At 47.6% G+C, this 27,436-nt stretch overlaps 1 protein-coding gene across 1 annotated transcript; it reads left to right on the top strand.

Moving 5' to 3' along the window:
* Positions 1–468: 468 nt before the first annotated feature.
* LOC147632802 (uncharacterized) lies at positions 469–27,436 on the top strand. Its single transcript, XM_086807681.1, has 7 exons — positions 469–542; positions 592–735; positions 820–886; positions 17,010–17,132; positions 17,286–17,369; positions 26,867–26,953; positions 27,083–27,436. Exons 2-7 carry the CDS (start codon positions 659–661, stop codon positions 27,167–27,169), a joined length of 525 nt encoding a protein of 174 aa, XP_086663807.1. The 5' UTR covers positions 469–542; positions 592–658; the 3' UTR covers positions 27,170–27,436.

The following is a 27,436-nucleotide window of genomic DNA, read 5'->3' as shown; positions in this document are numbered from 1 at the left end:
ACTGTCGAACAATCTAACCTGTCAAGTGCTATGGAGTCAACATTAACAGATAGCCAGCGTGTTGCTTTCGATGCTGTAATGCATGCAATTGCGACAGATGCATGTGACATTTTTTCCTAGATGGTCCGGGGGGATCGGGCAAGACCTGTTTGTATAATTGTTTGCTTGCGCGAGTACATGGACAATGGTATGTTGCTTTGGCCACTACAATTTGTTGATTCTGACATTACTGACTGAGAATACGTATTTTGTGGTGCATTTTGAGAATATGTAATATTGGTCCTTTTTTGCATCTTCGTATGCTACATTACTATGATATTTTTGTTTTCGCTATAAATCTACGAGACATGGATGTTATTTTGAGATATGTACATATGAAGTCACTTGAAATAATGTATTGTGTTTACTTAAAACATGACCTAAATTGGAGAAATTGAGTGCCGGAGCAACGCGCGGGTCCAATACTAGTAATCTATTAAAATCATTGTATTAGGTGGGTTGTACGGCTCCTTGTGAGGAACCCTAAATTATTGTAGCCCGCCCCCCGATTTGCAGGTGGGCCCGGACGGATGGGGAGTCCGAACAATGTCTGTGTGAAGCCATTTGAGGGAAAATCTTAGCTCTTCTGCATCGCCTAAACAGTGTGAACGTCTTTCAAATGGCGATTTTTGAGTTGGACACGCACGCAGGCCAAACTGTGGCCTTGCTTCTCTTCAGCGATGTCACTAACAGCAGGTCACATGATCATAGTTTTTATTGAAGCACAGAAACTAGCTGCTTTTTTGCTTTCTTAATGGTTTTTTCGTGTGTAAGTTTTAGGGAGCTTTTGAAGGCAGTACAGACGGGATCTTTGGAGCCCGATTTTTCCCTATTCAACGCTTCTTTGGTAAGCTCCAATTCTTTTTTTATTCAGAGAAATAAAATATTGAAGGTGGTGGTAGAATTTATGTCATTTCATGCCTCAGTAGGGGAATAAATGGCAGCATAGTGCCTGAGATCTCCCTTTGTAAATGGCAAAGGCTTTTATTGTTAAACACAACATTTATGTGATCCCAAATGGTGTTCGTCCATGGTCTCAATACAAGTAGAGGGGATGTCACATTCACTAGTGTGATATGCTTTATTTGGCTAGTGGAGTGGAGGTAGTAGCCAAGGGACACCGGGCTAGTAGGGTGGAGGTAGTGGCCAAGGGACGCCATTGCGCAGCCACTACTTCCTTGTGCTAGCAGGGTGAGGCAGAAGGCCACTCCAAGGTATGGGTGGCATCACTATGCCTAAGGATAACTTTTGGTTAGGAAAACTTCGGGCTGATTGTGACTTCAGAATTATTCATTAACAAGCTAGTATGAAGTGATCTTTAGTGTAAAGGTCCTTTCACGTATAGTTTTTTTAAGCGAGACATTGGCTCACGTTTGGGGTTTTCCGAAGAGGTGGAGACCGGCCACACACTTGGATATTAAGTTTTGCTTGAAAGGGACATAAGGGCTTGGGAAAGAGTAGCCGGGTGTTAGTTTATAGGTGTTTCCTTCACACCATCCGTCTTGTATGGATCATCAGTGTTCCATTTTCCTTGCATTCATTGAGATCTGGATAGAACATGTAACTATTTGGCCCTCCTAGCTCTTTTCACATGATGGAACTCATGCCCGGACTCATGGACAGGTTGATGGATACATGGGAACAGGGTTCTTAAAATTGGCACAAGATAAAGCACTAGTCTTGGTCAAAAGTCAAGAAAAAGCAAAAAGTCAACTATGTTGACCAAGAGTTGAGGGTATCATTGGAAAGAAGACATCGCATTGGATCAAAAAGCTAAAAGACGCTTTTCCAAAAAGCAGCTCCAAGGCCAAAAAGCAAGGTCCTGAAGCTACAAAAGCGTAAATCAAGAACTTTTTCTATATTTGACTAATAATAAAATATTTAAAAAAGAAAAGGAAAAAGCAAGGCAAAAAGGCAAAAGCAAGGCATGGCAAAACCAGGGACCCCTATAAGAAGCTTGTATTCCTCTTGATGATAGAGACCAACTTTTTGAAGAACAACTCTTTATGGATCAACCTCATGGAGAGAAACTTTGAGGAGAGCAAGAGCAACTTTGGGAAGAACATCTTCATAATCTTCTCCACCACCTTGCGCCTCTACACGGCCATCATCTCCTCCTCCTTGTGCCTGTGCCACAACAACATTATCTCAGAAACTGTCGTCGCTTGGATATGCTGCCATTGTCGCTGCCCACCTCCGCTTGCCTCCGTTGCCCTTGTGCACGCCGCCGTCGCCGCCGCCGTCGCCGCTTGGATCCACTGCCGTCGTCACCCCTATGTAGTGCTGTCGCCGTCGCAGGATCCGCCGCCGTCGCCCTTGTGTAGTGCTGTTGACGCTGCCCTTGTGTAGCGCTGCCGACGCCGGTTGAGCCACCAGAGCTGCCTCTCGCCACCGCCACCCGAAAATCCACTTGCTGGCTCCTAGAGCTCTGTTGCCTCTTGTAGCGCTCCCTAATGCCTCTTGCAACACCGCCGTCTCCTACAAAGCTGTTTTGGGCATCTAGAAGTTTGTTATTTACACATACCTCACTTGTGTTTCTCGTATGCGAACTTGGACATGGGGAACTTGGGCATAGAGCTTTGATATGGAACATAGAGCTTGGATATGGAACATAGAACTTGGACATGTAACATAGAGCTTGGACATAGAGTGTGGATTGGAACATAGAGCTAGGACATGAAGAACTTGGACATAGACCATGGACATGGAACTTGGGCTTGAACATGGAACTTGGGCATGGAACTTGGATATGGAACTTGGGCATGGAACTTGGATTTTGGACTTTGATTTGATCTAGACTTGGATTTGGATCTGGACTTGGATTTTTGACTTGGATTTGATCTAGACTTGGATCTGGATCTGGACTTGGATTCATTATATTTGGATTTGGATATTGAATTTGGTACTAGCTCAGTGAGGGATACTTGTGGGTCATCCCTGTGGTGTGCTCGGCATTAGAGATCTTGTGTCTCGACATCGACATCGACTTGGATATCCTACATTGGCATATCTGTTTGTTTTGTATTCATTGATTGTATTGATCTTGGCCAGTGTGCCCATGGATTGTTCCTGAATAAATTCCTGAAAGTGGGCGGATTGTGCAAGATCCCTATTCCCTTCTCCCTCTCCCCTCTCTCTCTATATCTTTATCTCTTGGACACATGGTAGAATTTGTCACGGCACGCCTCGTTGGGCTTATAGTGGTATTAGAGCTCTTGAAGGAACTTTCTTGGGGTGACAGAACCATGGCAAGAAGAGAGGGATACCAAGGGCCTAATGAAGAGAACAACTATGAGCCCAATCCAAGACTTCAGGATGGAAACCGGGATCATCAGAAGAGTATCATGGCTTTTAACAGTCCATACAGTTTCTTCAAGATGAAGAATTCCTTGCTTGGAGAACCAAGAGGGAACATGACCGAAGAAGGGCTCAGCTATTTGAAGACTTTATCAAAGAACAAGCCACTGAGGCCGAAGGAGTGGAATCTGCCAAAGCTTATCTACGAGCCAAAGGAGTTACCATTGCAGAAGGATCTAGAGCTACTTGGTCTATTTCTTGTGGAGAAAACAGGGAGGTTATTCCCAAGCCTACTTTCTCAGATGCAGCTTCTTCGGGACAGGTAAGGGAAAGGAAGGCAAAGGAGACTACATCAACCGGCAAGATGGACTTCAAGCCGGGAGAAGAGCGTCAAGTTTGATACTTTTCATGGAAAGCAGAATACCCAGAAAGCTTTATCCTTTGTGAACCAATTTGATCTTGCTTTTGGAGGTGACGACCACTTCGAAAAGTCGAAGCTTCGCATGGTTCGTATGCATTTGAAGGATGCCGCCTTGAATTGGTGGCTAAGAGTAATACAAGAAGTTTCTACCTGCAAACTTTGAAGCTGATGTATAGAAGGAATGAGATGTGGTAAAGTTGAAAGGTGGTGGGAATGTGGCATCATACCTTAACAACTTTTCAACACTTTCTTTGAAGCTTACTTCTTCTACCCCATTCCATCACAAATGGAAATGCATAAGTCTGTCAATGGATTGCAACCTAAGCATATGCAAGCAGTTTACTTGGTGAGACCAAAAACATTGGAAGAAGCTCAAGACAAATCTTTGCAAAGCCGAGGCCTTGTACATGCCTTGGATGGACGGCAAGACAAAGAACGACAATCGGAATCCATCTCAAAGGAAGAAGTTTAAAGACTGATCTCCATCAAGAACCGATTTTCTAGAGAAGAAGGATGGGAGTGGAGACAAACCCTCACTCTTTCGAAGAAGATTGTCTCTGCAACATGAAGAATATGCCAAAAAAGGGAAGTGTTTCCAATGTGGAAACAAGGGACATATGGTTGCAAATGGTCCTGTCAAGCCAAAGCAAGAAGTCAGAGAGATCAAAAGATTACCAGATTGACATCATGCCAGGATGTTCGACGAGTGGTTTGTAGTGGATGTTAGTCCATTGCATGTTTTGACAAATAAAGCCGTGGAATCTTTGTGGACCAAAGCTGAAAATAGAACCCTTTTGAAGCATTGAGACTTTATGCTAGCAAAGGACCAGTGTTGGTTATTCTAGACCTTTTCGTGGTTAAACATGATGAGATTGCATTGGAGCAGCCTTGAACCAAGCAGAGCATGTTGTGGCCTATGAATGTCAAAGACAACAAGGTAGCAGATGCATTATCTCGGAGACCCGTGAGCTATGCCGTTTCTATGGGTTACCATATGGATTTCACTTTAATGAAGGATCCTTATGCTACCAAAGAGGATTTCAAAGATGTTTTGGAACAGATTGCGGAATGAAGATTTGGTGACCTTTTTTTTCATCAAAAAGGATTTTCTTATGATGTAAACCCACATTATGTGTGACACAAGGAACCGAGGCCAAGGAAATGGAAGAATGCCATGCTCCTTTCTACATGGGGCATAGAGACACCTTGACTACACTTCAGGTTTTGGATTATTACTTTTTATTGGCCTAGCTAGTATGAGAAAGGACATTGAGCTTTATGATTCGAGAATGTTTGGTTTGTCAGAAGGTCAAGTTTAATCGACAAACACCAGCAGGGCTATTGCACCCATTGAATGTTCTATGGGAGAGTATTTTTATGGATTGGATTGCCAAAGTTAGGGAATGATGGTATATGGATCTTTTTCACGATACCAAGAAGATCTACCATGTATGTCATTGGTTGGACCTTTCAGATTATTGGAGGATATATAATGCCTTCCATGGCCGTTTATGGAAACCATGTACAGGGTTACCTCCAGAGGAGCTTGTATTGAAGGATAAAAAAGCCATAACAGATTGTGTTTCATTCTATGAGAAAAAGAGGAAAGACAAAGGTGAGAAAGTACTTCACAGTCGGCAGTCATTGTGACCAAACGGCCTAGATGACTGTATTGGATTTCGTAGTTGGGCGGTCATTGCGACTAGATGGCCGAGATGATTTGTATTGGATTTCACAGTCGGGCTGACCAGATGACTGTATTGGATCTCATAGTCGGGCAATCATTGCGACCAGATGGCCCAAATGACTGTATTGGATCTCATAGTCAGGCGGTCAATGCGACCAGATGGCCTAGATGACTTTGAAGAATTATCAGGTTTGGAATGAAAGTCTGAGCGGTCCTAGTGGCTAGATAGCTCAGCCTGGTTTCCGATGAAACCAGACATGACAATCTATGAAGAGGAAGATCATTACTTGTGCATTGCATAGAAGTATGTTTGAATTTCTTTTGACTTTGTGTGATGTTTTTGATGTGTGGACAATGCTTGGATTTATGGCATGTGATATCTCTTGGGCTCTAGACTACCAGGGCAGTACCTAGTCTACCCAGTAGACACGAATGATACGTACTTGTTTGTTGACTAGCTTGTGTCTAGTTTTTGCAGAAGGTGAGTATGCATTTATTTTATCTAACACATGTGACAGGCCATGACGAAGTACCATCAAGAACAAAGCTATTGGTCAAAGAAAAGGCATTGAGATGTTGCCAGATGCAAGGTTGCATCAGCACGTATGTACCTTATTATAAGGTACATTTTAGTGTACAGTACGGTACAATACTGAACTCTACGGATCCGTATGTGGCAATTTCTCTCTCTCTCTCTCTCTCTCTCTCTCTCTCTCTCTCTCAACTGGCCTTTGGTCCAAGATCCTCCCATAGTTAACGATTTTTCACCGCCGGTAGGCGCTCACTTGTATAGCCACTTATTTATCCACCCATAGAGCGATGCTGTCGATGAAACACCAAGGGGGGTTTTGAACCCAAGACCTCTTGGTCCTAGGCAAACACCTTCACTACTTGAGCTATCGCCTCATTGGAAAGGACATGGCAGTTTTTACAAAATTTTAGGGCAAAAAAAAACCCTAGGCTGGCCGTCGTCACCGATTTTAGTGGACTTATGCAAAATTGCCATTGTAAAGCTTGTTGCTATTATAAAAGGTGATCTTGTCCAACTCTCTCCATCTCCTTTGCTCTCTCTTTGTTGTTTTGTTTATGCTTCCGCCTATGCATTCTTCAACATGGTATCACTCGCTTAAGTTTAGGCTGCTCCATCATTCTGCAATTTGCTCGCCATCTTCTTCTACTGTGCTGTGCGTTTGCTTCCATTACTTCTCTTGGCTGCAGATCATCATCAAATAGTGGCTGTGTTTTATCACCTTGCTGTGTTTTCTCTGGTCACAGTGAAGCTGAAAATTTGCTGAGGGGATTCGATGGCCTAAATGGGCTTCAATTCAGGTGTGCTTCGGCTTGGGAGACAAAGGATGAGATCCCCCGTACAGTCTCTGCGGGTGGCTCCAATCTCCCCTCAAAGGCCGTAAAGCACCGGGCCCTCCAGGTGAACTAGATGGTGAGGCTGCTGAGGAGCTCCCATCGTAAATCCCGCTCCTGTGTCCAGCTGGCGGACGAGAAATCCGGTGCCGGAACCAGGCGAGGCTGGCCCCTAATAAATCTGATGGCCTGACTGCCCTGCTCCATCTCATAGCCCAACACTCGTACTCCCCGGGGTCCCACTGTAGCCGGGCCAAGGGACGCGCGCTGCATATGCCCATATGCGCCAATCCGGGAGCACATCAGCAGGATCAGGGTCTATATGCCACTTCCGAGAAGCGGCGGCCACTACCCGAATCCTCTGAAAGGTGCACTCTGCAACCAAAGGCGACTCCACCTCCACTCGCTGGAGTCTGCCCTCATCCTGAATCTCATAGTAGAGGCAACTGCCATCCTCAGTGCAAGCTCTGACAGCAATCAGGATCTCCAACTGTGTAAAGGCTCCCATCCACCGTGGGGTCACTGGCTCGAGAGGCGTGAACCACTCCTCTGTGAGTGCCTCCTGAATATCATCTCTCATAATCAACCCCCCTTTGAAGTGACTCAGCCTCTCCACCTGTATCTCCTCTGGGAGACTGCAGAAGGCCTGCCAGTCTCCAAAACTACGAGCTGGGCCTGCCGCTAAAGGCCCCCAGGCTAAACGAGGCTGAGAACCCAGCATATGACCCTGCTCTGTGCGAACCGCTGGGCTCCAGATGAGCGGCTGTCTGGCCCGCTCCTCAACACAAGAAGGAGGTCGCTGAGAGAGCCCCAGTCTCAGCAGCTCCCAAGCTCTCAGGATACTCAAAGCAAATCTGTCCTCCCATCCTCTACTGAGGCCTGTCCTCCTCATCTCTATGAAGATCCAGCGAATCTCTGGTGCCCAAGTGCCCCTTGCTGGGGGCGCCCGAGCCTGCAGCCGCTGCAAGAGGAGCTCTTTCCAAGGCTCAGCGCCTGGAAGCAACCCCCGAACAATTAGCTTCCCCAATAAGGCTCTGCTCTGATCGACTGGATCTATAATGCCCAAACCTCCCTGAGCCAGCGGAAGTGTAATAACTGCCCATCTAACCTTTTGCCTGAGCTGGCTGACCGTCCCGCCCGATCAGCCTCTGTATTTGGCTGATGCAAGAGCTCGAGAAGATCCAGCAAGACGTAATGTACCACATGGTCGCTAACAGCACCTGATTTGCCACCACCACCCTCCCAGCCAAGGATAGTCGAGCTGTACTCCAATACAAAAGCTTCTTCCGAATGCTCAGAAGAAGCGGGGCAATCTGCTGCTCAGGTGACAAATCTAGGCCAATCTGGCATCCCAAATACCGCACTGCTGTGCCTGGAGGAATCCATCTAAAACCGGGGTCCGGGCTCCATGCGGGAGTGGGAGCACTACTGATCCAAAAGGCCACTGTCTTGCGCCAATTGATCAATGCTCCCGAAGTTGCACTAAAAACCTGGAGCGACTGCTCTGCCCGAAGAAGATTGGCCTCTTGGCCATGCAAAAATAAGCCCGTGTCGTCTGCAAACTCAGCATCAAGCAGGTCCTCCCCCCGGACTGGGAGCTGTAGTCCTCTCAAACCAACCTCCTCTGCGTCAAATACATGCTCATAGCCTTCGCAAAGAAGAGAAAAAGAAAGGGGGCGAGAGGACACCCCTGACGGACTGATCTGGTCAGCTCAAAACTCGGCCCCCGTCCTCCTGCAATCAACACCTGGCTGCGAGCTGTGGAATACAGAGCCGCCACCCCTCTGATCCATCCTGGCTCAAAGCCCAAGCGAAGCATAGTGCCCTCTAAGAAACCCCAATCAACTCTGTCGTATGCCTTCTCAAAATCGAGAAGCATCACGACCAAGTCCTCGCCAAGAAATCTAGCTCTGGCCGTTGCCTCCCAGAAAGTAAAGATGTTGTCAAGGATACTGCGCTCCTTGACAAATCCTGTCTGAGTAGCATGAATCAACTCCCCCAGGAAGGGCTGGATCCTCAAACTCAAGGCCTTTGCTAAGACCTTGTAGACAGTATTGAGGAACGTAATAGGCCTCCAATGCCGAATATCATCTGATACTCCCTCCCCCTTGGGGATAAGATAGATCAAGCCCTCTGAAAAGCTCTGCGGCATCACCCCAGTGTCCAAAACATGCTGAAAGCCCCTACGGAGGCCTGGCCCCAAAAGGTCCCAATAGCGCATAAAAAAGGCCGGCGTCAGTCCGTCCTCCCCTGGGCAACTATGTCGCGGCAGGACCCTCAAGGCCTCGACAAGCTCAATCTCTGAAAGAGGCGCACCAAGAACTGAACGCATACGATCTGTGACCCTCCTCTGCACATGGGCCCACACAGTCTGTCTGCAAGCATCTCTGTCCTCAGTGGTTGGCTCCGCTGAAAGCAGGTCTCTATAAAATGCAGTGGCAATGGCTCTGATCTCCTCGGGCTCAGTAGCTACCGAACCATCCGGTCTACCAAGCTGACGGACTCCCGCCCGAGCATGGCGGGGTCCAGTGATCTCAAAAAACTCACCAGTCACTCTATCACCAAGCTGCGTCCACTGAGAGGCCTGACGACGATAGTAAAACTCATGTCTCTGCTCCTCTGCCTCTCTAACCTCCTGGCGTGCTTGGCTCAGCTGGGCCGCCAACCACTCACATGTAGGCTACTGCTCCTGGAGGCGCTGTAACGAGGCAAGGCTGCGTCTCAGCCGATGCTCCCTCTCGCGAATCTCTCCCAGCCGTGTCAAAGTTGCAGCGTGCAGAAAAGAGCTAAGCTCGATGAGTCCCTGGGCACACTGGCCTGCTGCATGCCGGTCAAAGCACTGACTATCATTCCAGATCCTCTCAATGTCCTCAGCGAGACTGGGATCTGTAAGTACCCTCTCTGGGATCCTCAACTGCAAGCTGGGCTCCCGTGTCCTCTCCTCCCATGTCAGGATAACTGGCGCATGATCTGAAAATGAGGTGCCAGCGAGAATGCCGACGGAGCCCCCTCGCTCCCCTAACTAGTCGCCCACATAAAAGCGATCAATCCGTGATAGATTAGTCCCTCCCTGTCGGCGATCTGACCGAGAGAAACTAAGACTGTCCTGAGAACGGGAGAAGGCCCCATGCTGCCATGCATCAGTGATCCTCAGTGTCATGCAAAACCGGTCCCAAGCTGCAAGCTCCGTGCCGTGCACTGTAACATGACTGCCTCCCACCCTATCGGCCGGGTCCTCAAGCATGTTGAAGTCTCCCCCGACACACCAATGTGCGGCCTCTGGCAATGCATCCGTAACCTGGGTCCAGAACTCTGCTCTGGCACTAGCATGATTAGGCGCATAGACCTTGAGCACGCCCAATAGCTCATCATGCATCCTCAGAATGACATACTGTGCTCTACCAGGCACAATGATCCCTCGATCCACAATGGCCTGCCGCCATACATCTGCAATGACCATGCAAACTCCTCCCTGTCCACCCAAAGGACCAAACCCTGCAGACCAAAAGGTATCCCATCTACCAGGCATCACTGAACCATATCTCCGGATCCTGCTCTCACCCAAGTGGTGCTCCTGCATCATCAAAATATCAATGTTGCCACCAACCAGGCATCTCTGAAGCTCCTGCCTCAAGCAACCTCGATAGCGTATAAAATGTGCTCCGCCCAGGCCCTGTACATTCCATGAGATGATCCTCATGGATAACCTGCTGAGGTAGATGCTGTCTCAGCCGTGCGGCGGGCCTTCGCAAGCGGCTTGGATGGAGAGTAGTCCCCATCCGAGCAGCTGCGAATCTGCCCACCCGGTGTATTGCAAGAATCACGGATCAGGCGCCAGTGGCTGTGGCCCATGGCGACTGCCTCCCGCTCTGACAGAGCAACCTCGTGTATACATACATATCCAGGGTCGCGTGCTAAGTCTGCCAGAGCCGGCCTATCACATCTGTCACCTCCAGGTCGCTCACATGATGAGAAATCTCAACTGCCTGAGTCTTCAAAGTGCTAAGAGCGAGCTCTAGAGTCCACTCCCGGTCGCAAGGGCCACAGAGAGGGAACGAGAAGGCCACTGCTGAATCAAGTGCCTCCTCCCCGCGGGCCGGAGGTATCACTACATGAACTCGGATGGGTGCTGGCTCATGGGGGCCCTCTGCTCTAAAAAGCCGAGTGAAGGCGTAACCGAAAGCCTCCGATCGCTGTCTAACACCGAGGCGACTCAGCCGACTGCGGATAGATGATATTCGTGAAGCCCGAATCGGCATGGTAGGTCTCCTCTGTGGTGCTCGAGCGAGGTCGGTGCTCAGTGCCCTCCGGACTGCGGGCGAGCGCCAGGGGACTGCCAGGGTCTCCCGGGAAGGCGAGGCGGGTGGGGGGGGGGAGGAGGGGGGGGCGAGGGGGGCGGAGCGGGGGCGGGAGGAGGCGAAGGTGGAAGCGAGGCAGTGGGAGGGGATGGGGGTGGGGGGGGTGAAGGAGGGGGTGCTGGCATCTCCTGGTCCTCAGTCGCTGCAGGGGTCTCCTCCTGGAGGGGAGCAAAGCTGTTCCTCACGGGAACCCAGTGAGGCTGAGACTGTGGCTGCTGCTGCAGCGGTCTCTGTGCGTGCTGCTGTGACTGTCTCCCTCGGCGGCGCCCCTGTCCAGGCTGCCACTCCGAGGTCTCTGTGGCCTGAGCAGGTGTCCCGGAGGCAGCCTGCCGTGCCGCATCTGTGGGCGGGCCATCAGGGGCCTGCTGCTGTGGTGAGGGTCGAGGTCTCTTGCGAGGGCAGGCCTTGGCAAGACCCCCCCCCCCCTATCCTAGGTAGCTGAATGACCTTAGGAAGGGAGGAGATGTCAGACACCAAAACTCTGACGGAGGGTAGCCTAGCTGCTCTGGCCACCACTGAAGCTGCTGTGGGGCCAGTCTCGAGTTCCGAGCCCACCAATGCTCCTAGCCGAGAGAGAAGCGGAAGATACTCCCGGCGGAGTCCAGGGAAGCAAACTGTAACTCTAGCCTTTCAACCTCGTCCCACCAAGTAGTATTTCAAGCCGATCTTTTTGAGGCTGATGAGGAAGCCATGATTTCTGCAAATTCAGGCAACAAATTGATCAGCCTTTTAAAGCTATCCATGAGAGAGAGTGTGTGACATAAATGAGTCCTTTTTTGTCTACTGTATATGGGGGAGAGACTCGAGAGGGAGAGAGAGTCGAGAGAGAACAAAAGGAGTTATAAATTTTCATATTTGCTGCAAACTGTAAAAAAGTTGTAGATTGTGACATGTTTTAAAGTTTCAAGCTGAGAAGAGAGAGAGAAGAGAGTTTCAAGACATTTTCCAATAATATGTATATATTGATTGAACACAAATCTGACTCACCCAAGACCTCTCCAAATGGCAAACCCAACCCACATAAGGTTAGGGAGTCCCCAAGAGCATTTGAACCCAACCTACATAAGCTTATGCAATCCCCAAGAATGTTTGAACCACCCAAGAATGTTTGAACCACCCAAGACCTCTCAAAAGAGAAAACTGGATCTATCCTTTTTTTTTTCCTTTTTTTTTAGGTTACTAGAACTGAACACCACACTACCTACCACTATGTGCCTCACAATGTGCCTTTATGGAAAAACAATTGGATAAACCTTGGCAAATTAGTGTGAAGACCCTACACAATGTGATGAGGGGACACATGTATTAATGGGGGGGACAATCTTTGTTATTTATGGAAACCAACATCCCTAAAGAAGAGTTGACAATGTTTGGGGAGCTAGATTGAACATGATTAATTTGATAGGATTAGCAAAGATGAGGTGAGAGGGTACAAAAAAAAATTGGACAGATGATGTTTGTTGTTTATGGCAATGTTTGCTCAATATACATACATATAACAAACCAAATAACTTGTAGCAAAATGAACCAATGTACTGCAAAATTTGGGCAAATTGTACTTGTAAGATAGAAATGCATAAATGTCAGCCAAAAATCTGAGAAATTTTGACAACTGTCCCCAAATTCTTACATAAACCTGTGAAATGTCCCCAAATTCATACATAAGCCTGTAAACACTTGTAAATCTTGTAAAATGTCCAAAATCCGGACAAAATCTTTGAAACCTATAACCTGTAAAACCTAGATGGGATCAATTTTGCATAAAATGCAAAAATCCCCAAATTTCAGAGTAGATTGCAGGAGAGATTTTGTTCAAATTGTAGCTTGTAGGAGGTAGCAGGTGTATTGGAGAGGTAAAAGATTTGAGAAAGGCTGATTTTTGAGTAAAATCAAAGTATAAAAGTGGTTCCCTCTATAAACGTGTGTGAAATTGTGATATGCAAAAAATTGCAGAGCTTGCAGATAGCTTCAATGTGCACTATATGGCTGCAAATTTGTGACCCTAATGTGCACAACATAGATGCGAAGAAATGCGTTTCATTTATTTTTTATGAAACAAAATGTTTCTTTTGAATGAAATGTGTTTCTTTTCCTTCCACCTATTATCAATACGATTTGGGTGTTTTTTAATCCAAAGAGCTCTTTTTTCAAAAAAATGTTTACTTGCGGCTGTGAAAACCAACGAAGAAGCTACTACTGCATTGCAAAAATCAGCCCCTTCCAGCTCCTTGCGCACGTCTCAGCTTTCATGCCCGCCATCTCTCACGTTGGTTGTGCTGATTTGTGCCTTTTTTCTTTGATTTGGGGTTTTCATGCCAGAGTCTTGCTCTACCTTTGTCAAGATGCCTCGCACTAGGATGCCATGTGGGCCCATGTCACTCTTGTATCAAGATATGGTGGTTCAGGCACCCAAAAGTGAAGATTTAATTTTTGCGGAGTTTGCTCCGAGGTACTATAATCTGTGTTAAGGTCCATTTCTCAAGTTTAAGCGGGGAAGGCATTGGTGCATGCAAATTGATGCCTGCAAACATCAAAGCCGAGCTACAAGAATGGAAAAGATAGCAATTGGTAGGATGCGTTGTGGGCCTCTGTGTGAGGATATGGATGCTAGTGAGGATACAAGTGATGCATCAAAGAGAACATGGTTGGGCTTAGAGGAGGATGCATAGAGCCAAGTAGGATTCGGGGGTGCTGGCAGTTCGCAGGGTAGCGGAGGAGTGGTCTGAAACAGGAAAAGCCAGAGGAAACATTCCCTGAGGGTATGTACGCAGAACCAGTACATCATTAAGCTCTCAGATCAGTTCCAAAGGCCTAGCAACGGGCATGATTAGTTCCGGCAGTTGACCTGTTGTTGTGTTAAGGGTAAGGGAAAAGTAGGCATGGGGACATCAGTGAAATAGATACTTAGTTCTTCAGCAAGACTTGGAAGTGGAGATCAGGACTCCGGAGTGAAGGTGTTCAGACAAAAATATCAGTTAAACTCAAAGTTAGTTAAAGTAGCATGTCAAAGTCAGTAGTCGAGGGAGGAAGGATGATAGAGTGTCCACCTCGTTATCAAGTTTAGTGGGAGGGAATGTCACGTGCACGCCTGTGCCATGGCTAATCTTCAGCATGAACAGACTTAATCCTTGATTAATTATCAATTAGGACAACAGTAGCATTAGTAGCATAAGTACCAACAACATCACCCATAGTAGTGCATCATCATCATCATCAGCACCATCATCTTCATAAGCGTGAAGTAAAGAGGCATGGGAACCTTGTTGGGTAGCCAACAGTATATGTTCATTGTGGTTGAGAGGGTAGTGAGAGTCCGGCAGGGACGCATTGGTAGAGTGGTTTGCCGAGATTGTATGAGGTGGGAGGATCATGAGCACCCGAAGGCAGTTGCTTTTGCATGCAAAGTGATGCAAGAAGATTGGTGGAAGGAGGTAGAGGCTTTGGTGAGGGCTCTTTAACCAATCTACAATGTTCTTCGCATCACTGACATAGAGGGCAACACTCTTGGACTCTTGTACGAGTTCATGGACCGGATTGGAGAGGCTCTTAACCGATGCACTCTCTTGGCGGATGAGAGGTACTCAACATGCCAAGTTCCAACTTCCAACTAGTTGTCCTCTTGTTGTAACTTGTATCTTAGGCTTTAGCTAAGAGCTTTGATCATTCATGGCTAATTTTCAGGGTTGAGGACATTTGATGGGTTTGGAACGACCGGTGGGATTGGTTCCATAGACCAATCCACGCGGTTGCCCATATATCGCACCCTCTCTGGCGGAGTGAGTAGTAGTATGATAATGAAGAGTTGGAAGACAGATGGCAAGATTACATTCAGAAATGGACAAGAGGCGACGTGAGACACTTGGAGGATGAGCGACTATAGTGTACAGGAATGCCAACCGCACATTTGATAGACATACTGTTGTCATGCGAGAGACAGCTTCAACGAGTCTCATGGTGAGAGAAGTTTTGGATAAGTACCCTTCACCTGGTGAGAACAACTCTAAAAGTCAAGACTGTTATTTCAACTTATAAGTTGTAACATGTACATAATACATTGATCAATAATGATTATACTTACAAAGTTTCTTTCTTTTAATGGCAGAAACGCCTCGCCATTTGAGTCCTCTCACAGGATTGCAGTCTGGGTCCTTGTGAGAGGGACTAGAGCACTTGGGCCCTCTTCCATACAAAGAAGAGGAACAAGTTGTCTACTACTCAGTTGGAGCGGTTGGTCTATTGCCATTGCAATTTCCGCCTAATTGAGCAATCAGGCAATCCAATAGAGCTTCACCAAGTCAATGTCGATAAAATCGACATTGAGAAGATAAAAGATAGTCCCAGAGATTCCTCGAGAGAAGCGTGACATATATGCCATGTTGTATGAGGAGTCGATGGCACGTGCTAAGATCATCGTCCTCTTTTGAGAGTGATGCTGAGTCAACCGAGGAGGCTATTGATGAGGACATCGAGGCTGTTGACGATTGATTGTCCAGACTCTAGATTGAGAACTCTAGTCTTTGGAGCAATTAGGCTCCTCTACTGTGTCATGCATCTATCAATATGCTTTACGTTGTGTATTTCAGACTTCCGTTTTCTTTTTTTTGTATCAACTCAGGATTCAGACCTTTTGTGACCACTTTGCCTCCCCCCCCCCCTTTGTATGAAATGTTTGAAACATCTAGGATTTGAAAGAAACATTTTTGAAACGTTTTAGAAACGCGTTTCAAAAAACCCCTGGCAACTATGTTGCACAATGTACACAGGACACAAGCAAGAGCAGTTCGGGAGCACATGAATACGGTATGACAGCAGCTGGTGAAGTATGGCAGTAGATACACAACGTACGGTAGCTTGGAGTTGACGCACAAGCAATGTATGGTAGAGCTATACGGCATGCGTGTAGCGATGATGGAGCTGGCGAGGAGCACAAGGCTCTGATACCAATGTTGGAGGGGAAAAGCTCTGCGCACACACACACACACACACACACACACACGCACGCACGCACTGTGAACGAACGAACGCACGCACGCACACAAAGAGAACACACAGAGAGATGAGCTCGATAGATGTGCTGGAGAAGGGTACTCGTTATTGTAAGATAAAATGAATGTATATAGTACAATAATACCTAGGCTAAAGTACCAACTCACAAGAGATAGTTCACACGGGAAAAAACCCATGTCCAGCCGGCATGGTAAAAAGTGCTCGTGAGTAGGTATATGTTCACACATGAACTTCCGGGAGGACAATAGGCTAACAATGCTCTAGTTTAAGGCTGATTGATGGACTTTTTAGTTCCTGCTTGTAAGTTTCTTAATTGCCCCACATTTTGCACCAATTTTGTGCTTAGTTTTTCTTTATTTTTTTGCAAGGTGTGCATTGGGCATTATGTATTTTCCGAATTACTTCCTTAGAGGAAGTGTGGATTACAAGATGGAGCTTGTTTTTTAAGACACAGCCTGTTTTCTAGAATCCTCATGGAGTTGGTGCATAGGAAGGGCAAGTTAATTACAAGTGTATCTTTGCATAGGGTATATGGCCAAGCAAGTCTTTGTGGAAAGCGATAGTAACAAGGTTAAGGCCATGGAGTCCTGATAGTCACTGTTTTCAGAGAGTCGGGCAGAAGCAATTAATTTATCATCATTATTGCAAAGATGTGGATCAAAGAATGTTTGTCATGCATTAGGGAAAAGTCCAAAAGGATACACGTCTAGGATGGTGCTTGTGTCAAAGCCAAGAACCATCCTAGAAGTGTATCCTTTTTTGACACAAGAACCATCCTAGAAGTGTATCCTTTTCAAGGTGCAAGTGCTATAGCTAACCTCTCACTTTCACTTGACAGGTGCCAGATACATTCCCGCTGCTAGTAGCAGCACACAAAACATTACTAGCTCTAAATCGGGCTAGTTTGGTCACTCGAACTCTTCATTCCGAACTAATCTACAATTTTTCTGGATCAAAGCATGTAATCTTTTACTTACTTTATGAAGTTTGATGTTGAATCAAGAAGAGGTGTGGTTTCTGTACTCTAGAAATATTTTTTTAATATTATTTGTTCAACTTTGGAATTAGGTACTTGTAGTTGTGGATGGACTCTAAATCACCTTATTTGAAGCAGATTACAGAATCATTGCGGAGGTGTGGTATAACTGAAAGTTCAAGCTATGTTCTGGTTGCTCGATTCAATGCAACCAATGAAGAGGTACCTTGCTAAAGCTTTTGCTTCCTGATGCAATTTTAGACCTCATATTATTCATAAGGGCTGATCCTTGCTCACTAGACAGTTCAAAGATTATTTGCAAGGAAAAGATTGTTCGTTCTGCAAATACAGTTAAAAAAGAAAACGGAGATTCTCCATTAGTCTTCACCTTTCAGCACACCGTTGATGCTTCTTTTCAATGAGTCTAAAGTAAGGCTCAAGGCCACAAAATTTGGTCAAAAGAGATCTTAGATCTTAAGGGAGGCTGGAAACCCGAGTGAATAGAAAAGACTTCAGACTCAAGAGTGCAATTAATACTTGTATGTTTCTCATGTAATTTTATTTTAAGAAGCTACAGGTACAATTCCACGTTTACTTCAGACTCAAGAGTGCAATTAATACTTGTATGTTTCTCATGTAATATTATTTTAAGAAGCTTCAGGTACAATGTATAGGATTCCTTAGAAGGCTGCTGTGTTTATACTGTGTATTGATAACATTTACACACCAAAGGCCCACGGGGTGGCAGTGCAGCGGTGTGGGTTAGTGACTCTTGACAGGGGATCATGAGTTTGAATCCCCATCCGTGCACCCCTTGGTGCCTATGGGCGGGCACTCACTTGGTGCCTATGGGTGGAGAAAAACTGCTACTATCAAAGGATCTACTCAAGGGAAAACAAAGGAAAAAAAAACATTTACATCAAACCTAATGGAGCTACTTTAGCTGAAGCAGTGCTTTGTGGATATGAGTTTCTGAGTTGAGTATGTCTATGTGAGTTTCTTTATGTCTGTACAAAGGACCCAGGCTTCCTTTAGGAGAATCTTTTGGGTGATCATTGGATGCTTTTAGAATAATGCCATAGACTTTCGTGGAGTCGTTGGTCGGGCTAGTCATGTTATCGAAGTGGGACCCATGCACGCCATGCGTATATCAAATCCCCTTTTTTGGAGCTAGATAGTCACACCACTTACACACCCAATATGAAATTGCCAGTTTCACAAATTGAACTGTCTTTAAAACAATCTTTTAATGAAACCATAGTATCACTGATCATAATTCTCCAAAATATCCGGTTGAATTCTAATTTCCAATCATTCTTTCATTGGTGTACCTATGGCATCATTGGCAACCAGAACGATCACCACTTGTCCACTTAGGGGCCTTTTCAATAGTTCCTAGCTCATAGTATCCGGAAATATATTCACTTATAAAAATCCAGATGGATTCTCCATTGAAGATCAGCAAGATCAACCAACAGATCCATATAAAAGAGCCATGGACTCATCCATCTTTTTGGGCAGAAGCAGTATTGACAGCCATTTTTGTTCAAAATCATCTTCCAATTACTGCACCTTCTGGTAATTTTTCCCCAGAAAAAAGATCCTTATTAGTTTAAAAAACAGCAGCCTGAGAGCTAGGTGTGCATGTGCAGAACCCTCATAACAGTAAAAAAAAAAAGCTGGGGAGGGGTGGTTCCCTCCAGCTCTCGGAGGGAAACTTACCTAGTTGGAGGGGTGAGAGTACCCTTGATTGTCACGTTTGTGACTAATCTTCTATTTCAGCCTTTAATTACCCTTAATCCTTGTAATCATTGGAAGGACACCACTGAAGGGTCACACCCTGTCACACCGTTATCACTAAAGGACAGATCTCTTCAAAGAGACAACTATTGATCAAAGGACACATCTCTACGTCCAAAGGACATGACTATTTATTCAAGAGCCACACCTCTATGCTAAGGGATGTGCCTCTTTAGTTGTATCTCTTGGGGCCTTATTTAAGAACATAACAGCCAAAAATGTTTGAAACGGAAACGTGTGAAACGCATTTCGCATGTTTCTAAAAAAGGAGGTAAAATAAGAAACACCAATTTTTTTAAAATGGTTTTTTATAATTTCCAAGTAGGCTTTTAGCTTTAGACTTGAACATTTAAAGCACTTAACATTGTCATGATTTATAATGAAATCTCAAAAGAAAAATATGTGGATAATCCCTCTCCACATATGATCCTACCAATTTGCAGCTACTTGCATTATCACATTTGCACACCCTATAGTGGTATCAAAGCAAATAAATTTTCACCCTGTGAGATGCCCGCAACCTAGCCCTAATCCTAGAAAAGGAAGAATCATTAATTCAGTCCTAGAGGTAGAAAAACCCTAAAATCGGATTTAGCTGATTTGTATGGAAGAGGAGGAGACATGGGTAACATCAATTTTGCTCCTTTATCCCATCTTATCTTAAACCCCCAATTTCAAAAAAAAAAAACACATGAAAAGTGGCAAACAAAGATTACTTGTGCAATCCATGCTTAAATTCAAGGACTGGTCGAGGGTTTCATCCATGCATGATTGAGGAAGCCTGGTGCAGGTAGGGAAGTGGGGGATGCCCAATTTAAATATTGGAAGACTACCTATGATGGTTGGAATTTTTCTGCAAGATGGTCGAATTGTTCCCTTGATGCCTCCTCTTGCATCGTTTTTCCACTTGACGTGCTCCTTGGGTTGAATCATCACGTTCCTTTAAGGCGACTCTTCAATGGAAGCCTACGGGTTTTTACAACCAAAAAATTACATTAAAATTAGAAAAGATAAATTTTATACCCCTTTCAAAAATGCCACATCATCATGCTTAATGCTAAAAAAAAACATGATGATTTGTAGCAAAGCCAACGATCAGCCCTTACCGTGTAAAATCAACAACAATTAAGCAGGTCATTTGGAGATGCGACAAAGGTGTGTTTTTTTATCACCTTGAGTCTGATGGGCAGACGGAGAGGGTGGGATCGGGTTTTGGAGGTTATGCTTTATTCATACGGCTCCACACAACCATTTTATTGATTTAAAAAAGTATACATTTAAAGCATATTTTTAAAAAGCTTTTCATTAAAAAATACAAACATACATTGAGAGTGGAGGTAGTTGGTTTCTCCTTCATTTATTTCCAAGAGTGGGAATGTTCTAAGTGGGGAGGAATGTTATGTACCTAGCACTAATCCGTGCAGTTAGGAACTAATGTTAGGGGAGCCTTGGGATTAGAGAAAGCAAGTGGATTCAGGTTGCTAAGGTTCAGATTTAATAAATCCAAGGTTATTGGCTATTTATGACTGGACTGTTATTTATACAGCAAATAGCACTGTATAAGTGAGTCTTGGGTTATTATTGATTCATTTTGGTCTAGACCTGGACCAAGAGGCTTACTCTTGCCATGGACATGGTGGATCATGGGTAGTCTTGCCGAAGGTCCTTGTGGGCAAGCACTGGTGGTATGGGATGCCAAGGCTAACTTGCATAGACTCGTGGGTGTGGAACCTTAGCCCCTGGCTCAGGTGAGGTTTGCGGACGCAAACCTGCGGTTGGGTGGTGAGCTTGCGTGCACCCCTTTTATTTGGTTTCTCTAATCTTGTTTATGCCTGTGTATTAGGTGATCCTCGGGAGGAGTCCCTCAAACAAGATGATTGAAGGAGTCGGTCCTTTTTAGACCAAGGCTTGAAGGTGACTTAGGAGAATGATTGGTTCCCTAGGAGTGCACACCTAGCAGTCACATTGAGATGGACAACACACAGGATGTAATGACACAGTGACTACAGGATTCAATGAACAAGAATAGATGACAATGAAGGAGCGGACTGAGTTGAAAAGATGTATGCAGAATAGGATGTCGCAACGCTTCCATTGATGTGTCTTTTAACACTATTGAGAGTCCCACTGTATCCAAGGATGCTGTCGGTGAGTATCTCCTAGCTTTGGTAGACGCCAATCGGCATGATAGTCGGTGTTTGCTGTTGCATGTACCTCCCATGTATCCATTGGTGCTGGAAATTCTTTGGAGATATGTTGTTGCAGCCAGTGGATGGTCCAGCCAGGATGTCCCAAGATGACCCAGCTGGATGGTCCAAAGCGGCTACAAAAGTTTGGACAAGTGATTGCACAAGATGTTCCACTTTGGTATCTGTCAAAACACGGTGGCCTGCCTATGAACCTCGCCTCCTTGCGCCCCCAGCTCCCGCCTTTCCTTCGCTCCCTCTCCTTCTTGTGCAGCTGCGCTAGCCCCTCCCTCCTCCTCACTGCGCCATCCCCACCACCTTCTCTCAGCCTGCGCATGCCCCCCCCACCCCCTCGCTGCCTGTCGCCTGCCCCTCCCTCTCCCCCAGCCCTTCCCTCCCCCTCTCTCCGCCTGCTATATTGATGTGTGTGCAAGCCCTTCTCCTCCCCTGCCTCAGCTCCCCTCTCCCCCCCCCCCCGCTCCGCCCCCGCTATCCTCTCTCCTTCCGCCTCGCCGTTTCCTCGTAGGGCTGTGTCCCTCCCGTTGGTGACCCCGGTCTCTGGCCTTTTTCCTATGGAGGACTCCATGGAAGCCGCTCCGACTACCCCTGCCGATTCCGGTCTCCGTCTGGAGTTCACAGATGCAGATCATCAGTTGTTTGTTTCCACAGTATCCGCTCTTGAGGCCTCCTCCTTGGTCTGCAAGATAGTGGGTAGCCATCCGATGCGGAGAGAGCTTCGCGACCTTCTGCAAGGCAGCCTCGTTGGCGTGCCTACCAAGATTGTCAGCGTCGATTTTTTGGGACGTGGCTACTACCAGGTGGATTTCGAGTCCCCCCAGGCAGCTCAGACGGTGCTGGCTCGGAGCCCCATTGCCCTCCGCTCATCCCGGGCGTTCCTGGCGAGATGGACTCACGGTTTCGACCCCGCTTCTGACCCGCTAGCAGGCGCGATAGGTTTCCCCATCACTATCTGCTTTCCTGGACTCCGCAGGGAGTACTTGCCCCTCTTGTCATCCATTGGCAAGGCGTTCGGGCAGGTGGTGGAGACGCCTTAGACAGCGGCTTCAGTGATAGCTCGGGCAGCAGGACACTCGGCCATTCGTGTTGTGGTTCCTTCACCGGAGTCCCTCCCGAAGACGATCCTCCTCCCTTGTCTTTCTGGAGGACATCTGATACAGCGCGTGGGGTATTCGGGCCTCCCCGGCCAGTGCTACATCTGTCGGGAGATGGGCCACCTCGCACGCGCCTATCCCCGCAAGGAGGAGTCCCGAGGGGTGGCCATCCACCTCAGAGACCGGACATCCCTGGCTCGTCTCAGCAGGCGCCATCATCTGACGAGCAGGCCCCCCCGGCGGAGGATGCCGCGCAGACCCAGGAGGCTGGCGGATGGCAGGCGGTTCGCCGGCGGAAACGCCCGGCCCGCAGGGACCGTCGCAGACGCCAGCATGCAGCAGAGGCTGGCGGACAGGCGACTCCGGCTGGAGTACAGGCACCTACCCGCACTGTTTTATGTATCACCTGTGTTCAAGGGGTATTTAAAAAACCCCTTATATTTATATACTTTTATGAACAAAATGATCTCTTCCTCGGGGCAAATGCCCAGGAGAGGATGGTCTCTCAGTGGCTTTCTTCCAGAGGTACTGGGGTCTCTTGCATAGGGGTTTCAGATTGGCATTACAGGAGAGCATGGAGTCGGGAGACATGCCGGACAGCATGGCAGAGGGGTTGATTCACTTGATCCCCAAAGAGGGAGGAGACAGACTGGAGATTAGACAGTGGAGACCGATCACCTTGCTAGGCACGGCCTACAAGGTCCTAGCTAAGGCGATCTTCAGGCGGCTTCAGCCTCACCTTCCGGACATCATCCACTCCACGCAGACAGGCTTCATCCAGGATAGGAGCATCCTGGATAACATCTTCTCTTTCTGGGAGGCTACATCTTTGGCTAGATTTCGGCAGGAGGATCTGGCAGTGCTCCTTCTCGACTTCGAGAAGGCATATGATCGGGTGGACTGGGCCTTCTTGGAAGGCACTATGGAGAGGATGGGCTTCCCCCCTCAATGGATCCGAGGGGTCTCTGCATTCTACACATCGGCTCATAGCCAGGTGCTGATACAGGGCGTGCGCGGAGAGAGGTTCCAGCTCTCGCGCTCGGTGCGGGAGGGGTGCCCCTTGGCGCCCTTTCTTTTTCTTTTTGTGGCGGAGGCCATGAGCACTTTCTTGACGGCACAGGATACAGGTTTGCGGGGCCTCCAGCTCCCCATCCGCACCTCGGAGGAGCTCCTAGACTCAGAGTTTGCGGATGACACTGTTGTCTATCTTCAGGGAGGGGAGGAGAACCTCCGCCGCTTCGCCTCAGCCATGGACAGGTTTTGCAGAGCTTCGGGCGCTTTGATCAATTGGCACAAGTCGTGTGGGTTGTGGGTCAGTTCTGGCCCCCCCCCGACTTGGAGGCCAGTTGATGGGTTTCAGTGGCTGGCCCCCGGCACTACAGTGCGCTATTTGGGATGCTATGTGGGCATTGACATATCTCCGGAGCAGCAGATAGCCCCCCTTCTTCTGAGCATTCGGAAGAAGCTTCTGTATTGGAGTACCGCTCGTTTATCTCTGGCTGGCCGAGTGGTTGTGGCCAACCAGGTTCTGCTTGCTACCATGTGGTACATCACTTCTTGCTGGGCCTTCTCTCGGGCGTGCATTGGCCAGGTGCAGAGGCTCATCAGGAACTTTCTTTGGTCCGGTGGTGACGGGCGGCCCGCCAAGGCCAAGGTGGCATGGGCTGTGATCACTCAGTCGAGGGAGAGAGGCAGCCTGGGCATAGTTGATCCTATTTGTCAGAGCCGAGCTTTGCTTGGCAAGTTGGTGATTCGTGGCCTCCTACCAGGCGCTGAGCCGTGGAAGGAGTTTCTTGTTTCCAGGATTCTCAGCCGCACTCCTTCTCTTAGCGGCCCCTGGACCCCCAGCATCAGGTGGATCTTTACAGAGCAGCGATCCAGAGGAGTGGGCCTTGGTTTTGAGGAGCGTTTTGCAGCTAGCCTTCTGAGGGCCTGGGAGCATCTGAGGCCGTCACTCTTCCAGACTCCCCCGGGCACCGATGAGGAGCGCCTGAGGCAGCCATTGATCTGGAACCCCTTGATCCGACTTCCCAGTGGTCATATGGTTGGATCGCGATCTCATGTGTCGTGGGGCCCGTTGAGCTCCGGCCCAGCCCAGTCCTTAGACGACTGGATATGTTTTCAGCAGCTGCCTCTAGAGGTTCAGGAGAGGAGACTCAGCGGGATGAGGGGCAGAGAGTTGATGAGGCGGGACATTGAGGCGGCCATCCCCCGGGAGTGGCGGACTCCAGTACAAGACTTTCCACCTCCACAGTGGATGGGCGTCTTTACTCGGCATGAGATCCTTCTAGCGGTCTGCGGCTCAGCAGAGAGAGTCGCCCCACTCACCTTCGAGGTGGGAGAGGGAGGCCAGCTTCAGAGGACCCGACTAGATTTGGATGAGTTCCAGGGTTGTATCTTTTAGAGGGTGCGGGTGGTCGGCTTTCATCAGAGACAGTGGCATATAGACCCCTCACCGGCCTCGATAGGGGAGGACTATTCTTGGAGATTATGGGCTTGGGACAGCAGGCCTCTTATTCGCCTTCAGTGGGATCCAGGCGAGTGGCTTTGGCGAGATCCCTATTTGCCTCCTACCAGCCCAGGCACCCCCTTTTTTCAATACACAGCGAGGCTGGGGCGGCGGATCCAGAGGCACAGGATAGCAGGCACCCCGGCGGCGGCCGAGCATTGGCGACGACAGGGGCTCTTCCTTGCCTTCCTTAGGGACTTCTGGCAGCGCCTTTGGGGCAGCTTTCGGCCCCGGAAGGTGACGCTTTTTCTCTGGCTTACAGCGCATAGAGGACTGGCTGTGGGGGCTTGGCTAGCTTTTGGCAGACACCTAGCGTCTTGCCCTCGGTGCGGCCATGCACAGGAGTCGCAGCGGCACTGCTTATGGGATTGCCCACAGGCACAGCAGGTCTGGCAGCGCGCTCTCAGGATGGTTTTTGCAGGCTTGCCAGGTGAGATGATGGTGACGTGGGGTGCGGTGGCTTGGGCCACGGATAGCGGCCCGGCCCTTGGATACGAGGACGTCCCTGGCAGTGTGACCATCCAGGTCTCTGACAGCGCGATGGCGGTGGTTCCGACGCCAGACTTCTCTTCGGCAGTCTCCCAGGAGGGGGACGTGCACAAATGGGAGATGATCAGCAGCATGACGGCTTGGCATATATGGAGAGCCCGATGCAGGGAGGCCATAGACCGCCAGGCGACTCCCCCGGCGGAGGTCATACAGGCTCTCTGGGTGGACATCATTCACACCTTGAGAGGACACTGGGGGAAACTTTAGGGCGACTCGGATCGCACGAGAGATCGCCGCAAGGCGTTCCTCCGCACTTGGCAGCCTGGCCCTTTCCTCACCGCGAGGGGCGAGGATGTCACTTGGCACTACAGGCCTCCAGTTTGGCTCTTCTCACCTCCCGCATGTACTACTAGGTAGCCCCCCCCCCAGAGAGCGGCCAGCCACGGGGGTGGAGCTCCGGTGTTCACTGTATTTATTATCCCTCCTTGTGAGGTGAGCTTTGTAGCCTTATGGCGTCTTCTCATTAACTAATAGAAGGATTGTTTTTTCAAAAAAAAAAAAGAAAAAGAAAAGATGTTCCACTTTTCAACTTTGAAGAAAAGATGTTCCACTTTTCAACTTTGAAGGATTTTTAAACATTCAGAATTCAGTGTTAATGGCTACATCAACAACAAAGCTCCAAGAAGCTAGAGTCTTCAAGTTCACCACACTTGTGGATGAGGTGCCTATCAGCCTTAATGTTCCAGCATTATCAGAAGTTCCATATCAAGTGTCAAAAGGACAACCTTGAGTAGTTTCATTGAAGACAAGGTGTTAACACCATCCATGATGGTTCGAGTGCAACAAGAGGACCTAATGCAGGAGGATAAATTTGCAGATCAACTAGATAAACCCGCTAAATGGCTGGGGATGTGCATGGGTCACACAAATTTTTGTCCAGATGTGGGAATGCTTTGTTCATTTGTTAGGCATGTCCAATCGAGGACCCACTTGCCAGAACTTCATTCAGTCATACCAGCCAATTCAGCAGTGTCAAAGTCTTTAAACTCTCTTGATCTTTTTTCTTTGGGACTATGGAGCCAGATCCACAGCAGCAGTTTTTCCAAATACAGTGAAGGCTTACCTCAGCTTCCAAGGTTGGAAGGCCTAGCATGTTTCATGACTACTTGGGCCTTGCACATTGAAGTTGTGGGGAGAGTTGCAGATACGCTGTCTGTGTTAACCCACTGGGAACCTTAGCAACTTCTTGTCTCCTTTTCGATTTATTTCAGCCTTTGTCTACTACAATGGACATTTCTTTACACAAACTTGCACCTACTCTTGGATACTGATAGGGATGTCATAGAATGTAACTATGCATGATTGAGTTGATCGTTTGAAGTTGAATGGACTGTCATGAAGTTGGGATCCACTCGCTTATGTTTTACTCTGCACATTTTATAGATCTAACCACTTGAAGGCGAGGGTAAAACTTGTGCAAGTGAATGCTTGTTGATTGGTGGTTTACACTTGGCAAAAAATCACTATGCATCCAGATTACGTCATTTTTTGCGAAGACTAAGATAGCTTTGACATTAGCACAGTTTGATTGTTCACTCTTTTTTGGGTTGTGATATTGTTCAGTTGCAAGCTGCTAGAAATCTAGTGAATGGCAAGGAAATCAATCTTGAAGAGCTGGAGAAAAGAGCAGACAGGTCTTTGATACAAAAGGTGGGGCTAATCTTTATTTTGTAATTTTGTTATTGAGAGAGAGAGAGAGAGAGAGAGAGAGAGAGAGCGAGAGAGACTTTGTAAAATTCAGCATTTGTCACCTGATCGAGTGGTGAACCTTTCTTGCAGCAATACAAAGTTTCCTCTCTTGAGCTCGAGGTTTCTACTTTAGCAGATGCAATAGTATGCCGCATTGCAGCTAGGGATGCTATGTGATTTATTTGTCTTGGAAGTGACACTGGCTTTGATGCTATTTTCCTGTAAGAAGGATGTTCCTTTTTGAAGAATTTGCAGTACAACCCTTTTTGTAGCAGTTCAACATGTTATCTAGCTCTTTGGTCATGACAAAACTCAATTTCAAGGTTACTCCCATGGTATCTTTAAGATCCTTAGTAGTCAGCTTCAGAGAGTATACAAACTTGTGTTTGCTTGCCTTACAGTGCTTCAACTGGTCACCTCAAGCTGAGGCTTGAGTTCTCCTTT

This window comes from Cibotium barometz, chromosome 13, assembly GCF_041138505.1.
Source record: "Cibotium barometz isolate CiBa-2024 chromosome 13, ASM4113850v1, whole genome shotgun sequence".
NCBI lineage: Eukaryota > Viridiplantae > Streptophyta > Polypodiopsida > Cyatheales > Cibotiaceae > Cibotium > Cibotium barometz.
Note: the sequence above shows the minus strand (reverse complement) of the source record. Positions and strands in the feature narration are given on the sequence as shown.

Bases quoted from the DNA above. Each gene is read 5' to 3' on its own strand.
- LOC147632802 (XM_086807681.1), top strand. From the start codon at position 659: ATGGCGATTTTTGAGTTGGACACGCACGCAGGCCAAACTGTGGCCTTG. The intron at 887-17,009 runs GTAAGCTCCAAT...TTCACTTGACAG, and splicing joins CCCTATTCAACGCTTCTTTG to GTGCCAGATACATTCCCGCT. The intron at 17,370-26,866 runs GTACCTTGCTAA...GATATTGTTCAG, and splicing joins TCAATGCAACCAATGAAGAG to TTGCAAGCTGCTAGAAATCT.